General features: G+C 45.7%; 1 protein-coding gene across 4 annotated transcripts in view; it reads left to right on the top strand.

Annotated features, from left to right (window-relative positions):
• SEC24B (SEC24 homolog B, COPII coat complex component) overlaps nucleotides 1-14,535 on the top strand; it is a 667,989-nt gene extending 653,454 nt beyond the window's left edge. For all 4 annotated transcript variants that reach the window (XM_069241169.1, XM_069241160.1, XM_069241150.1 and 1 more), the window contains exon 24: nucleotides 13,546-14,535. In XM_069241169.1, coding sequence (XP_069097270.1) covers nucleotides 13,546-13,660 — 115 coding nt within the window. In that variant the 3' untranslated portion in view covers nucleotides 13,661-14,535. The remainder of the gene's footprint in view (nucleotides 1-13,545) is intronic.
• Nucleotides 14,536-15,108: the final 573 nt, after the last annotated feature.

The raw sequence follows: 15,108 nt of genomic DNA, 5'->3' as shown, positions 1-15,108 counted from the left end.
GGAAAGTTGCCTTTCTCATCGCCATTACATCTCTAAGAAGAGTAAGTGAAATTCAAGCGTTCACAACACAAGAGCCTTTTATACAAATACATAAAAATAAGGTCGTCCTACGACCTAATCCAAAATTTTTACCAAAAGTTATTTCACCATTCCATCTAAATCAAACGGTAGAACTACCAGTATTTTTCCCACAGCCAGATTCTGTGGCTGAAAGAGCACTACATACATTAGATGTCAAAAGAGCATTAATGTACTACATTGACAGAACAAAGAACATCAGAAAAACTAAACAGCTATTTATTGCATTCCAAAAACCTCATGCAGGTAACCCAATATCAAAACAAGGTATAGCCAGATGGATAGTTAAATGCATCCAAATCTGCTACCTTAAAGCAAAAAGACAACTGCCCATTACTCCCAGGGCACATTCAACAAGGAAAAAAGGTGCTTCAATGGCCTTTTTAGGAAACATCCCAATGCAGGAAATATGTAAGGCAGCCACTTGGTCTACGCCTCACACATTCACCAAACACTACTGTATAGATGTGCTATCCGCACAACAAGCTACAGTAGGTCAAGCTGTATTAAGAACTCTATTTCAGACAACTTCTACTCCTACAGGCTAAACCACCGCTTATGGGGAACTAACTGCTTACTAGTCTATGCATACCATGTGTATCTACAGCGACAGATGCCATCGAACTGAAAATGTCACTTACCCAGTGTACATCTGTTCGTGGCATCAGTCGCTGAGATTCACATGGACCCACCCACCTCCCCGGAAGCCTGTAGCAGTTCAGAAGTTACCTTCAATTTTGTACATTTGTATATATTACTTAATCCTTTAATAGGTACATACTTACATTTTTCATTGCGCGGGCACTATTACTATAGTACAACTCCTACCTCACCCTCTGCGGGGAAAACAATCGAAGATGGAGTCGACGCCCATGCGCAATGAGCACAGAAGGTGGAGTCACTCGGTCCCGTGACTCGAAAACACTTCTTCGAAGAAAAACAACTTGTAACACTCCGACCCAACACCAGATGGCGAGCTCATGCATACCATGTGAATCTCAGCGACTGATGCCACGAACAGATGTACACTGGGTAAGTGACATTTTCATTTCTCATCGCCATCACATCTCTAAGAAGAGTAAGTGAAATTCAGGCGTTTACAATACAAGAACCTTTTATCCAACTACACAAAAATAAAGTAGTCCTAAGGACCAATCCTAAATTTTTGCCAAAGGTTATTTCACCGTTCCACCTAAATCAAACGGTAGAGCTACCAGTGTTCTTCCCACAGCCAGATTCCATAGCTGAAAGGGCACTACATACATTAGACGTCAAAAGAGCACTAATGTACTACATCGACAGGACTAAACACATCAGAAAAACTGAACAACTGTTTATTGCATTTCAAAAACCTCACGCAGGAAACCCAATATCGAAACAGGGTATAGCCAGATGGATAGTTAAGTGCATCCAAATCTGCTACCTTAAAGCAAAAAGACAACTGCCCATTACACCAAGGGCACACTCAACCAGAAAGAAAGGCGCTACCATGGCCTTCCTAGGGAATATTCCAATGCACGAAATATGTAAGGCAGCCACATAGTCTACGCCTCACACATTTACCAAGCACTACTGTGTAGACGTGCTATCAGCACAACAAGCCACAGTAGGTCAAGCCGTACTAAGAACCTTATTTCAGACTACTTCCACTCCTACAGGCTGAGCCACCGCTTTTGGGGAGATAACTGCTTACTAGTCTATGCACAACATGTGTATCTACAGCGACAGATGCCATCGAACTGAAAATGTCACTTACCCAGTGTACATCTGTTCGTGGCATCAGTCACTGAAGATTCACATGTGCCCACCCACCTCCCCGGGAGCCTGTAGCCGTTTGGAAGTTAGCTTCAACTTTGTACATTTGTAAATATATAAAATCTTAAATAGGTACATACTTATTCACTCCATTGCATAGGCACTATTACTAACAAACAACTCCTACCTCACCATCTGCGGGGAAAACAATCGAAGATGGAGTCGACGCCCATGCGCAATGGAGACAAAGAGGAGCCGTCCCTCGGTCCCGTGACTCGAAAGACTTCTTCGAAGAAAAACAACTTGTAACACTCCGACCCAACACCAGATGGCGGGCTATGCACAACATGTGAATCTTCAGCGACTGATGCCACGAACAGATGTACACTGGGTAAGTGACATTTTCATTCTCTGTCAAGGGTATCCTCATTAAATTCATGAACCATGAACAACCTGCGCTCCTCCCCTATGAAGACATGGGAATGGGAACAAGGGTTTGGTCACTAGACCTTATGGTTTTTATCAGAACGTCAAAATAAACTCTAGGACTAATTGTCACAGTGCTGCACGTTGGCATTGTGGTGGTGCAAATGAAAACACAGTTTCTCTCTCTATGCTATGCTGTATGCTTTTACCAATTTATTTTCATTTTCTCACTTTTAGAAAGGGGGAAAGTATAATGGGACTCATTACAACCCTGGCAGTCACCGACCGCCTGGGTTAAAGTGGCTTAATTGCCAAATTATGACCGCAACGGCACACCACCGGGACCGGCGGTTTACCGCCATGGATGTCCTGGCGGTCAGAATCCGTCAGGGCAGTGCTGCTTGCAGCGCTGCCCTGGGGATTTTGACTCCCCTTACCGCCAGCCTGTCCATGGCGGTAGACACCACCAAGGAAAGGCTGGCGGTAAGGGGAGTTGCGGCGCCTCTGGGGGCCCCTGCACTGCCCATTCACTTGTCATAGGCAGTGCATGGGCCCCCAGGCACAGCCCCGTTGCGATTTTTACTGTCTGCCTGGCAGACAGTGAAAATCACAACGGGTGCTGCTGCACCCGCTGCACCGCCACATTGCCGCCGGCTCCATTAGGAGCCGGCTGCAATGCTATAGGCGACATCCCCGCTGGGCTGGCGGGCGGAAACTCTGTTTCCGCCCGCCAGCCCAGCGAGGAGGTCCAAATGCGGCTGGCAGGTTTCCGGCGGCATGGGCGACCAGCTGGCAGTTCAGCCTTGGCGCTCGGCCTTGTCCGACCGCCAAGGTTGTAATGAGGCCCAATATCTTTTGAGTACCATAGGTGGTCTATATTTTTAACACAATTGTAAGTATACATTTGAGGTTTTTTTTTTTTTTATGATTTCGCCCCTTAGTTCGCTTTTACATGTGCGGTAATGTAAAGCATAAGTTGCCCCATCATAACCATATAATTTTCATCTCTGATGGAGTTTTTTTTTTAAGGTATTATTTGCTTTCTCTTGCTGCTAATACTTTAATAAAGACTTAGTAATTGGTATCAGTATTGATATTGGTCGATAGCTCTCAAAATGGCGAACATTGGTGTATGTCTGTTGATATGTGTGGGAACCTGGCCTGGTATGTGGTGGATACCTATGGTACTTACGCCTTATACTAGGTCCAGGTATCCCCTCTTAGTGAAGTGTAGCAGTGTCTGGAAGCCAGACTCTCTAGAGTTAGCTGTGGATGAGCAGCCACGGCTTATCTAGGAGACATGCAAAGCTCATGCAATGCCACTGTTGTCACACAGCACTTACACACATGAAGGAAAACACTCAGTTGTACAAAAATAAAGGTACTTTATTTTTGGAACAAATCGCCACAAAACACTAGAAGGGTAACCCACCATTAGGAGGTAAGTAATACACTAAATATATACACTACCAATCAAAAATAGACATAGAAAAGTTAGAAAACAATGCAAATAGCAATAACCAATAGTGACCGTAGGGGAAGCACAAACCATATACTAAACAAAAAAATGGAGTGCGAACAAGGTAACCCCACCCAGGTAAGTAAAATGTGTAGAGGATAGCTAGGAGTACTAGAAAACCAGTGGTAAGAAACACAGTACCCCCCAGCGACCAGGAATGCAGGAGTAAATCACTGGATTTCCCCCAAACCACCCAAAAGGGGGAAAAGACACCTAGACAAGACTGCAAGAAAACCAGTGGTGGATTCCTGAAGAAAGAAGACCTTTGGAGAGAAGGGACCAAGTCCAAGAGTCAAAGTGGAGTCCAGGAGAAGTAGGAGCTACTACCCACCCAGCTGTAGTTGCAGGAGTTGGTCGACGGTGATGAACAACAGGTCAGCACTGCAGCCCTGGAGCCGGAGAAAAGTTTGTGATGGATGCAGATGATGCCCCACACTGGAAGGAAGATTCCATTTGCGTGTTGGTGCAGAAATTACACCAACAAGCCTTGGCAACGGCAAACTCACAATTAGTGGAAAAGTGGTGCTGCCAGGGAACAGCAAGACCCAGGAGGACTCAACCCAGGAGGAGGGGGAGTTACAGGGAAACCTCAGCGTCACAGAGAGTCCACAGGAGCAGAGGCACCTCCCACAGGAGTCTCACGGGGGGGACCCAGAAGTCTCAGAAGAAGCCCACGCAGCACTACAAAAGACGATCGCATGCCGCAGGAGAACCACACAGTAGGCTGTGCTTTGTAGGATGGAGTGCTGGGGGCTGGAGCTACGCGTCGCCTGAAGATCCATTGGAGGAGATGCAAACAAGCCTTGGCAGCTGCAAGAGACGCAGTGCACGGGCATACTGTCCTGCCTGGGAAGGCAAGGGCATACCTCCACCAAACTTGGACAGCTGGCAGAGAGGACCAAGAAGACTACTCCAGACCACCACCTGTGATGCAGGATCCACGCAGCTCAAGTTGAGGGGATATCCACGCAGCTGTTGTAGGCGACTGCGGTTGCAAGGGAGTGACTCCTTCACTCCAAGGGAGATTTCTTCTTCTACAGGTGCAGGCTGAAGAGTTGCAGTCTTCTGAGGGAGCACGGCCGGGGAAATGTTGCAAAGCTGGCAGGAGACGTGGAGACAAAGTTGCAGAAGAGTCGTCTTCGTTGTAGCAGCATTTGTCGGTTCCTGGAGGGTCCAGTTGCAGTTCCAGTGGCCAGAAGTCGAAGTCGAGGTTGCAGAGGAGTCCTGCTAGAATAAGCTGAATCTGAGGACCCACCCAAGAGAGGGACCCTAAATAGCCCTGAAAGGAGGATTGGTCACCTAACCAGGTACCACCTATCAGGAGGAGGCTCTGACGTCACCTGACTGGCCTGGCCACCCAGATGCTCCCAGAGTTCCCCGCCAACCTTGGAAACAAGATGGCAGAACCCAGGGACCCTCTGGAGGAGCTCTGAGCACCACCCCTGGGGTGGTGATGGACAGGCGAGTTGTCACTCCCCTTTCCATTGTCCAGTTTCGCGCCAGAGCAGGGACTGTGGTTCTCTGAACGAGTGTGGCTTGGTTTATGCACAAAGGGAACCAGATGGGCCCTTCAAAGCAAACTAGTGGCTTGTGGAGGCGACCCATCCCAAGCCAGCCACACCTATTTCCAAAGGGAGAAGGGTGTTGCCTCCCTCTCCCAAAGGAAATCCTATGTTCTGCCTTCCTGGGCTTGATCAGATCAAGTAGCAGGAGGGGAGAAACCTGTCTGAGGAGTAGCAGCAGCTGAGCTGCCTGGAAAACCATGTTAGACTGGTGGTAGCAATGCTGGGGGGTCTCTAAGGAGCCCCCAGAGTGCATGGAATCATACTTCCAATGCTTGCAACAGAATTGGGGTATGATTTCGACATGTTTAATACCAAATATGCCCAGGTTCGGAGTTACCATTATGTAGCTGGACATAGGTAGTGACCTGTGTCCAGTACACACATAAAATGGCCTCCCTCTACTCACAAAGTCCAGGAAAATGGATCTGGAGTTTGTGGGGGCACCTCTGCTAGTGCAGGGGTGCCCTAGCACACAAGTACCTGCACCCTACCCTCTGGGCTGAGAGGGCCTACAATAGGGGTGACTTGTAGTGAAAGCAGGTGCATGCACCTGTTTCACGCAGGCTGCAATGGCAGGCCTGCGGAACCCTTTGCATGGGCTCCCTGTAGGTGGCAGAATAACTGCTGCAGCCCATAGGGATCCCCTGGATTCCCAATGTCCTGTGTACCTAGGTACCATATTCTAGGAACTTATATGGGGGACCAGTATGCCAATTGTGGGGATAAAAAGTTACCAGCAACCAAATTTAGAGGAAAGAGCACAGTCACTGGGGTCCTGGTTAGCAGGATCCTGGTGCGCTGTGAGAAAGTAGCCCCTTTCTAGCATGGTTACCCCCACTTTTGGCCTGTTTGTGAGTGTATGTCAGTGTGTTTTTACTATGTCACTGGGATCCTGCTAGCTAGGACCCCAGTGCTCATAGATAAAAACCTATATGTCATTGTGTTTTGCCTGTCTCACTGGGATCCTGCTAGCCAGGACCCCAGTGCTCATAGTTTGTGGCCTAATGTGTATGCCTGCATAGTGCCTAACTGTGTCACTGAGGCTCTGCTAACCAGAACCTCAGTGCTTATGCTCTCTCTGCTTTTAAATTTGTCACTGTAGGCCAGTGACTTCCTTTACTAATTTCAGTTGGCATACTGGACCCCCCCCTTATAAGTCCCTAGTATATGGTACCTAGGTACCCAGGGCATTGGGGTTCCAGGAGATCCATATGGGCTGCATTATTTATTTTGCCACCCATAGGGAGCTCAGACATACCCTTACACAGGACTGCAGCCTGCGTGAAATAACGCACATGTTATTTCACAGTCATTTTCACTGCACTTAAGTAACTTATAAGTCACCTATATGTCTAACCTTCACTTGCTGAAGGTAAGGTGCAAAGTTACTACGTGTGAGGGCACCCTTGCACTAGCAAAGGTGTCCCCACATAGTTCAGGGACATTTCCCCGGACTTTGTGAGTGCAGGGAACACCATTACATGTGTGCACTACATATAGGTTAACACCTATATGTAGCTTCACAATGGTAACTCCGAATATGGCCATGTAACATGTCTAAGATCATGGAATTGTCCCCCCATTCCAAATCTGGTATTGGGGAACCCATTCCATGCCTCCTGGGGGCTCTACCATGGATCCCCAGTACCTCCAAACCAGCTCTCTGAGGCTTGCACTGCAGCTACAGCTGCTGCAACCTCACAGACTGGGATCTGCCCTCCTGGGGTCTTAGCAGCCCAGTCCCAGGAAGGCAGAACAAAGCATTTCCTCTGAGAGCAGGGTGTTACACCCTCTCCCTTTGGAAATAGGTGTTGCAGGCTGGGGAGGGGTAGCCTCCCCCAGCCTCTGAAAATGCTTTGTAGGGCACAGATGGTGCCCTCCTTGCATAAACCAGTCTACACCGGCTCAGGGATTCCCTCTCCCCTGTTCTGGTGGGAAACTGGACAAAGGAAAGGGGAGTGACCACTCCCCTGTCCATTACCACCCCAGGATTGGTGCCCAGAGCTCCTCCAGTGTGTCCCAGACATCAGCCATCTTGCTTTGCAAGGTGTGGGGGCACTCTGGAGGCCTCTGAGTGGCCAGTGCCAACAGGTGACATCAGAGACCCCTCCTGATAGGTCCTTAGCTGATAAGGTAGCCAATCCCCCTCTCAGGGCTATTTAGGGTCTCTCCTGTGGGTTCTCTTCAGATTCTGCTTGCAAGTTTCCTTCCGGAATCCTCTGCAACAACTTAAGACTCTTCTGGCCTCGGATCAACCGCAGCCTGCGCCAAGAAACGCTGTAACTGCAACAAAGTGTCTACAAGAGACACTTTTCTTTAGCAACCTCAGCTCCAAGTCCGCAACTGCAACAGTTTCCACGGTGTGCACGCTCGGGACTCCCTGCCTTCATCCTGCACCAGAAGGACCAAAGAAATCGCACGTGGAATAGGGGAGTGACTCAGTCACTCCCCTGCTCCAAAGCAGTCACCTTCCAAGACGATGACCGTGACCCTGGGACTCCTCTCACAACGATGAGCGTGCTCCTAAGAACACAGAGGGTGACATCATCGACATAGACTGTCCTGAGGTCCTGCTGACGCAATTTGGAGGAGGTAAGACCTTGCCTTCCCCGAGAACGATGGTACCCCTGTGTACTGTGTCTTCTTCACCTACTGAGGCCTCTGTGTACTTTTTGCAAAATTCCTTTGTGCACAGTCTGGCTCCGGTCCCCAGCACTCCACCCTGCGACACTCAACTCACTGAGTTCTCTGGCGGCGTGGGACCTTCTTTTGTTGTGCTGCATCAACTGTGTTTTGCACCTCATTTGAACCCGGATTCTGCGGCTTCTGGGGGTGCCGGCTGGCATCCTGAGGGCTCTCTAAAGTGCTGAGAGCCCCTTCTTCCTCTTCACACAGAGTTGAGGCCCCCAGATCCCTCCTGGGTCCATCCAGCGCCATTTTGACGAAAAACTTACTTTTGTCATAGCAAAGGCTTGTTGGCGCCTTCCAACACGAAATCCCCTCTACAACGGTCTTCACGCCATGGGACATCTTTTGCATCACGCAGGAACCCACTGACATCTTCCTAGGGTGCATTTCTGCAGTCTTCAACTAATCGGGACTCTTCTTTTGCACCCTCCTATGGGTTGGCAGGGGCTCCTGTCCTTCCTGGAACTTCTTTCGACTTCTGGACTTGGTCCCCTTCCTTTGCAGGTCTTCAGGTCCAATAATCCAGCAGTTGTTCTTTGCAGACTTGGTTGGCTGCTGCAAAATCCCAAAAACGAGTTGTAGTGTGTCCTAAGGAAACTTGTAGTACTTTACTCCTGCTTTTCTGGGCTCTGGGGTGGGGTAATTTACTTACCTTTACTGTATTCTTACTCTCCCAGCGATTCTGCACACACTATACTTGTCTAGGGGGAATTTGTGATTCACATTCCACTTTTTTAGTAAATGGTTTGTGTTGCCCCCACACCTATTTTCTCCCATATCATTCTATAGGATTTCCTACTGTTTGCATTGTTCTATGACTATTTACTTGTTTAATTTTGGTGTCTAGTGTATATATTGTGTATAATACTTACCTCCAGAAGGTGTATTATCTCGAAGATATTTTTCGTACTGTCACCCAAATAAATACCTTTATTTTTGGTAACACTGAGTATTGTCTTTACTTGTGTATAAGTACTGTGTAACTATAAATGGTATTGCATGTGCTTTGCATGTCTCCTAGTTCAGCCTAAGCTGCTCTGCTATAACTACCTCTATCAGCCTAAGCTGCTAGAACACTACTACTTCACTAATAAGGGATAACTGGACCTGGTATAAGGTGTAAGTACCCAAGGCACACACTACAAACCAGGCCTGCCTCCTACATGCGCACAGTCAAACACACTGACAAACAGGCAAAAAGTGGGGGTAACAAAGCTAGAAAGAGGCTACTTTCCTACAATATGAAATTCTCCAATGAAATTGAAGTTGTGGCGATAAAAAAAGATTTTTCAACATTCAGACTGTGAAAGTAATGCAGGCAACCCTTGCATATAATGGAAACCACATTACTATCATCTATGGTGATGCTGGTATTGTGCTCTAATTCCATGTTAGGTTTTGCTTAAGAGTGTGTATGCGGTGTTGTTGCGAGGGATATTGTAAACAGTTAAGGTCTTGGATCACGCCCATTACTTACCATTTGCTGGCTTAATTTTCATTCTGTTTTGCTGCCTCCTAATTGTTCACCATAGGTCTCACATCAGTTAATTTTCTTTCCCCAGAGCATGGGCCAAGTACTAATTGAATTTGTACTATTTGTGTCTTTCCATAGTCTATCCAGCGATGGCTCCTCCATTAGGGTGGAGGAGCGTTGCTCCCTGCCAGCAGCAGAAGATGCAAACCTTTTACAACGAAATGATAATTAACTGTGTTTATTATCCTTTTGTTGTGAAAGGGGTGGGGCCTTGTGGGGTGGCCTGGACGAGGGAAGTGCACCGTGCACTCGCCCCGGTGTGCATGTGTGTTTGGCCATCCGTCTCAGGCCGGCCAAACACACATGCGCAGTGTGCTTTCTCCAGCCCGGCACTGTTGCTGGGCTGGAGAGAACAGGCACAGGCTCCCAGTCTGCCTGGGAGCACACTGGTTGTATACCCTGTGGCCAATCTTAACGCTGCTCTGAGCAGCACCAGGATTGGCCACGGGACACACTGGGAGCCTGTGCCTGCCTGCAGTGACTAGGAAAAGAGGAGCTGTGGGGCGCGGTCAGCGGAACAGGTACGTTTTTATTTTATTTTTAATTAAATGTGTCCCCCACCCCTACGTTCGCCCTGCCCCCTGTGAGCGCAGTGAGCCGTGACTGAGTCTATCACTTGCTTATGCTGTGATTTTGTGTTTGTTTTCCCTTTTTTTTTCTTGCAGCATTTTTTTTCCTAGGTTTTTTTAGGGTTTGGCAATTCCTTTTACAGCACCAAAGCAAATGCCACGGACTCTTGAATCAGTTATGAACTTTGTTTTACAGTTCAGCACTTCTTTTTAGCAGCACCTTTGGGTTGGTTTTACCTTGCATCACGTTCATTGTACGAACGTTTGTTTGTTTTTGCCTTCGTTTCTTTTGGAATTTCGTTTTTCCTCTTACAGTAACAAATACCACGGACTCATTTTAAAAGCAGTCTATATGACTGCATGTGTTTGTAGTCTGCGTTTGTTGGCTTTTTAAAATGGGTCGATTTTAGGCAGTCCTGCAGTAATCTATTTCTCCTTAAAAACTGTATCCTTAGTCTCGTATGTAGTCCACCTCTTCTATGCGCATACAAAGTATGTCTGTTTAAAGTGCTTCAGTTTTATGCAGGAGAGCAACGACTTCATTTCTCCTTAGAACCTGTGCCTAACTCTTCATTTTCATGTGTATTCCACCGAAAGCTCTTTCAGGCGTCCAATATTTATATGCACTTAGATGTAAGAGATGTAGCCTAACTACAATCCAATCCATTCTACTTGTCTACCCCCACTCCACTCTACCCCAATACACTTCACCCCAATCCACTCCACCCCAATCCACTCCACCCCAGTCTACCACACACCACTCCTATCTGCCCCACTCTACTCCACTCCAATCTACCCCACTCTACTCAGTGTGCTCCGATTTAATTAACTCCAATCTACCCATCTCCAATCTACCCAAATCCACTCATCTCCACTCCAATGTATCCTGATCTACTCCAATCCATCTTAATCTTCCCCACTCCAGTCGTCCTAGTCTTCCCCACTGCACCCTACTAAACTGACTTTTAGCCATGCTAAACAGCAGCCATACTGTTGTAAAATATGGTCATAACACATTGCCAATAGCTCTTGCTTAGTCGAGACCTATTGGCTTTGCCAATGCGTGTTGTTCCATGTTAACCATGGTGATGCACTGAGCATAGAGTTAATTACAATTAGTGAAGATTTGGGAAAGGCGGCATGTTGTCATTGTCAGTGTGATGTTGGAGCAGGGCTGTACCACCGTTCTAAATTCCTCACATTGATTCAACTTTTGAAATTTTAACAAAATGCTGTTAGAACATTAAGTGAGAGTCCAGTACGAAACCCAAAGCTCTGGCAGCAGTGACAGTTTTAGGTGTTTTGGCAATCGTAAAAGCCTAGCTGACTCGAGTCAGCTACGTTACAAGCGGTTTTGTGAATCAAGAATGCAGGATGGAAAATTCGTCCTCTAGCATGGTCCAGGGAAGTATGGGCCTTCCGTGCCCTGAATTCAGCTCACTGCCATCAATTTCGTATGCAAAATGGACTGTTTTGGCACGATTTATCTCTATACCCTTTGGCGGTACAGTACTTTTGTGTCCATATTTTATTAAGGATTATAGACGTGGTTGCTTCCACGAACGTGTCATGTATTATTAATGTAGTGATAAGCACTTTGTAGCTTATATACACTGTTTACGTAGCATTGTTGCTAGTACAACTTGGCTCTTTGTAAATACCTTTCGGTCGTTTATATTACATTGAGCCCCGTAGGCTTGACCTCTTTAACGTTAATTTGTTGAGATTCTTAGCAGCCAGTGATTCAGGCTGGTGCAGTATGATACGATGCAGACAAGATAAACGACATTGAGAGCAAAACAAAGCAAGGAAATCAAAAGGAAAATAAGTGCAGTTCTATTGGATTTGGATTGTAAAGTTGGTGAAGGCTGTAAGTTTCGGCTTTGTTTTCATGGTATTTTATACTTATTTTTCAGGAGAAGGAGATGAGGGATTGGACAAATATGTCTTAAATTTCTGTGTTTGTGTCCTATCTGACTCCTTCCGTTCTCAACCTCGGGATATCCCTGCCGCCTGGTGGCCAGTCCGAAAACTGCTTCTGAAGCTATTACATACAGAGCTTTGCTTGCTGGACCATACATCATTGCATATGTTACAATTCCACAAAACACCGGCTACCGGTTCCCATGTAGAACCAATTAACTTCCCTCGAAACCTGTGAACTGGCTACCGGGTAGCCTATATTTCATCTTGCTCTTGTGGGAAGACCTGTTTGAATTCGAGTTGCGCTTTTTTTTTTGTTTCTTTGTTTTTTTAAATTACTTTATTGATAGCTTAGCTAATGATATTCACATCCAATGTGCTATCTTTGCGCACAGGGTGACTAATACAGGATCTGTGACATCTCTGCCAATCTGTTTGCAAATCAAAACTATAGTAAACTCGAGAATACCCAATCCTGTCATTTATTATCACTTCTTTATGTTTAACCCCCTTAATAGTGTCACAGAGGATAGACGCGCACATGTAGCTAGCTGAAAAGGAATAGGCGGCTCCTGGCCTACAGGGTACTTGGAGATTGCATAATTCGTTTTTCAACTGTCGTTATTATTCCTGCATGCAACAAAGGCCTTTTCAAACAGCTAGATGTGAATTAACAGTGCGTGCGTGTATTTGTGTCATGCCGCATCTTTATTCCGGCCCTTCTCCCTGCTTCTAGAAGTAAGCTAAGGTGGCTCGCAATTTATGCTTGGGAGGATCACGTGACGAAGGGAGCTACCTGCTTATCCAGTTGGATCCTCGTAGTACGTGAGACCCTGAGACACTAGCGTCAAATGGCAGTGTCTACTGCGGGTTCTGTCCAGTAATCACTGACCTCCGCAGGACCTAGAGAAATCACCTCGCCATGAGTGACCGGAAATTTAGAAGGCATAAAGTTTTACGGATGAGGCCTAGGTGCTGATGGGCCATGCATGCGTTCAGGCTTTATTGTTTTGAAACTGTTTTGTGTTGGGCAGAAATATACCATGGACTGTTTGGTTTTACAGTCCATGAATTGTGTGTGTGTGGGGAGTAGAGGGAGGGGGTGCAGTTCGGAAATATTAGTACAATACGAGTTTGAAGTGTACGAATTCCCCTGGCTGTCCGCACACTGCCATTTAAAGGGTCTATTCACAGGAAAAGGCGACAACATATGCCACAGGGAAGTAACTCATTTTTCAGGGTTCCTTAATCATCACTGAGAGGATTTAAGGTGGTACTCCCTCTTCATTGTACTTAAGATGACGGTTACCGTTTATAACGATTTACATGCTTTAAAAACCCGGGACATGTAAGTAACAGCTGTGAAGTATTTTGACGTATTTTATTTGGTGACTAGTTCCGGCACACCCGCAGTGCCCTCACTAGCATGCTTCCCCTTTACTGGCTGTGTCTCGGTTGCTTCTCACAGTGTTTCCCTTCTCTTTTCAGGGATGACACTGCTGCCGCAACTGATTTTTTCCAGCATTTAATCGAAGACAAGACGGGCTCTTCATACTCGTACTATGATTTTTTACTCCATATTCAGCAACAGTTCAGTAAATGAAGAAAAATAACCCACGGCTGCTCCAAACACAACTGTAACCTAAATGCAGGACGCTTTTTTAAAAACCTGCTTTTCCTCCTGATGCAATTGATATGTAAGGTCTCAGCATAATCACTGCTTTTTTACATGGAAGAATGGGTCGTGTTCGACTGGCCTGCAGTACTGTTGTGAAAGTTCAATGCTGTCTCATAAACTAGAATTTAAACTAGTTGAAACCTTTTTTATGCACTAAAGCTTTGTTTGTACCAACACAGATAATTGTCGCCGTGTGCGATACATATTAATGGGATGTACATTTAAATGCAGCTTGTATTTCTTACGTTTGATAATTGCTCTAGAAACGGAGATGCCTAAGGGCAGCAATATACATTGTACCTGTGTTTATAAAAAATAACTTTTCAAAGGACTGATTTATCAGTAATTAATTTTGACGTTTAACTTCAGAACAATATAAAAAGGCGAATTGTAGAAATATAATATATATTGTACATAGCAGTATTACATTTGTAACAATGTGTAAAAATGTAACTACCGAACAGGAATTGCATTGAGCGTAACAGTGTTGAAAACTGAATGATGAATCATTCTGTCCCCGTTATAAAATGTGTTTCCTAAAGTTGGGAGTCCACCTTAGAAACACACCCCAGTGTAACTTAGTAACCCAGTTCTATCCTCTAGATCGATTTATTTATGACTGGCTTACTAATTAAGCATACTTTGTTCGATCATGTGTTTTCATGTTTATGCAAGTAATGAAATTTAAAAACCTATGTTATAGTGCTAAAACCCAGATCCACTGTTGAATATATAAGATATGTAATTAAGATTTTTTTTTTAACTGGATACTAAAAGTAAATAACATATCAAAGTTCCAAGAGACTCTGTCTATCACTTCAGATTAATGCTGTTTTAGTAAACAAGGGTTCGTTTATCTACTTGCAAATATCAAATTGTATACTTGTCTTTATTCCGTCATGATTAATGTTGCAGACAGATGTACATGAACAGAGATGCGACTCAATCAATGTTTGCGTCAACAGAAGATCACACAATTCCTAAATCAGGGTCAAACCAAGAGCTATCATGTGATAACGGGCTCACAAGGCCAGAGCTGTGCAAATTTGAATTTGTTTAAATGTATTTTAAAGCCAGCAGATTCTAATGCACGCTTGTTCCTGCAGATTCTTTTAGTGAATTTTCCCCATGGCACTAGACAGCATCTGGAAATTTCTCCAGCAATATTGAATCCCAAGCATAAGTGAGCGCAGTGTGTGGTGTGTGGAGATCCGCAACCCCCCTCAAGTGACTGCTATTAAGTACATGAGGCGCCACTGGAGCTGGTGATGTCACTTCTCTTCTCCAGTATTGGATCATTCATAGATTGACATGCTTGAATCAGTCATTGTAATCAAAGTGGGAGTCCCACTGTACAATAGAAAGCAGTAAAT

Source organism: Pleurodeles waltl, chromosome 1_2 (genome assembly GCF_031143425.1).
Source record: "Pleurodeles waltl isolate 20211129_DDA chromosome 1_2, aPleWal1.hap1.20221129, whole genome shotgun sequence".
Classification (NCBI taxonomy): Eukaryota; Metazoa; Chordata; class Amphibia; order Caudata; family Salamandridae; genus Pleurodeles; species Pleurodeles waltl.
Note: the sequence above shows the minus strand (reverse complement) of the source record. Positions and strands in the feature narration are given on the sequence as shown.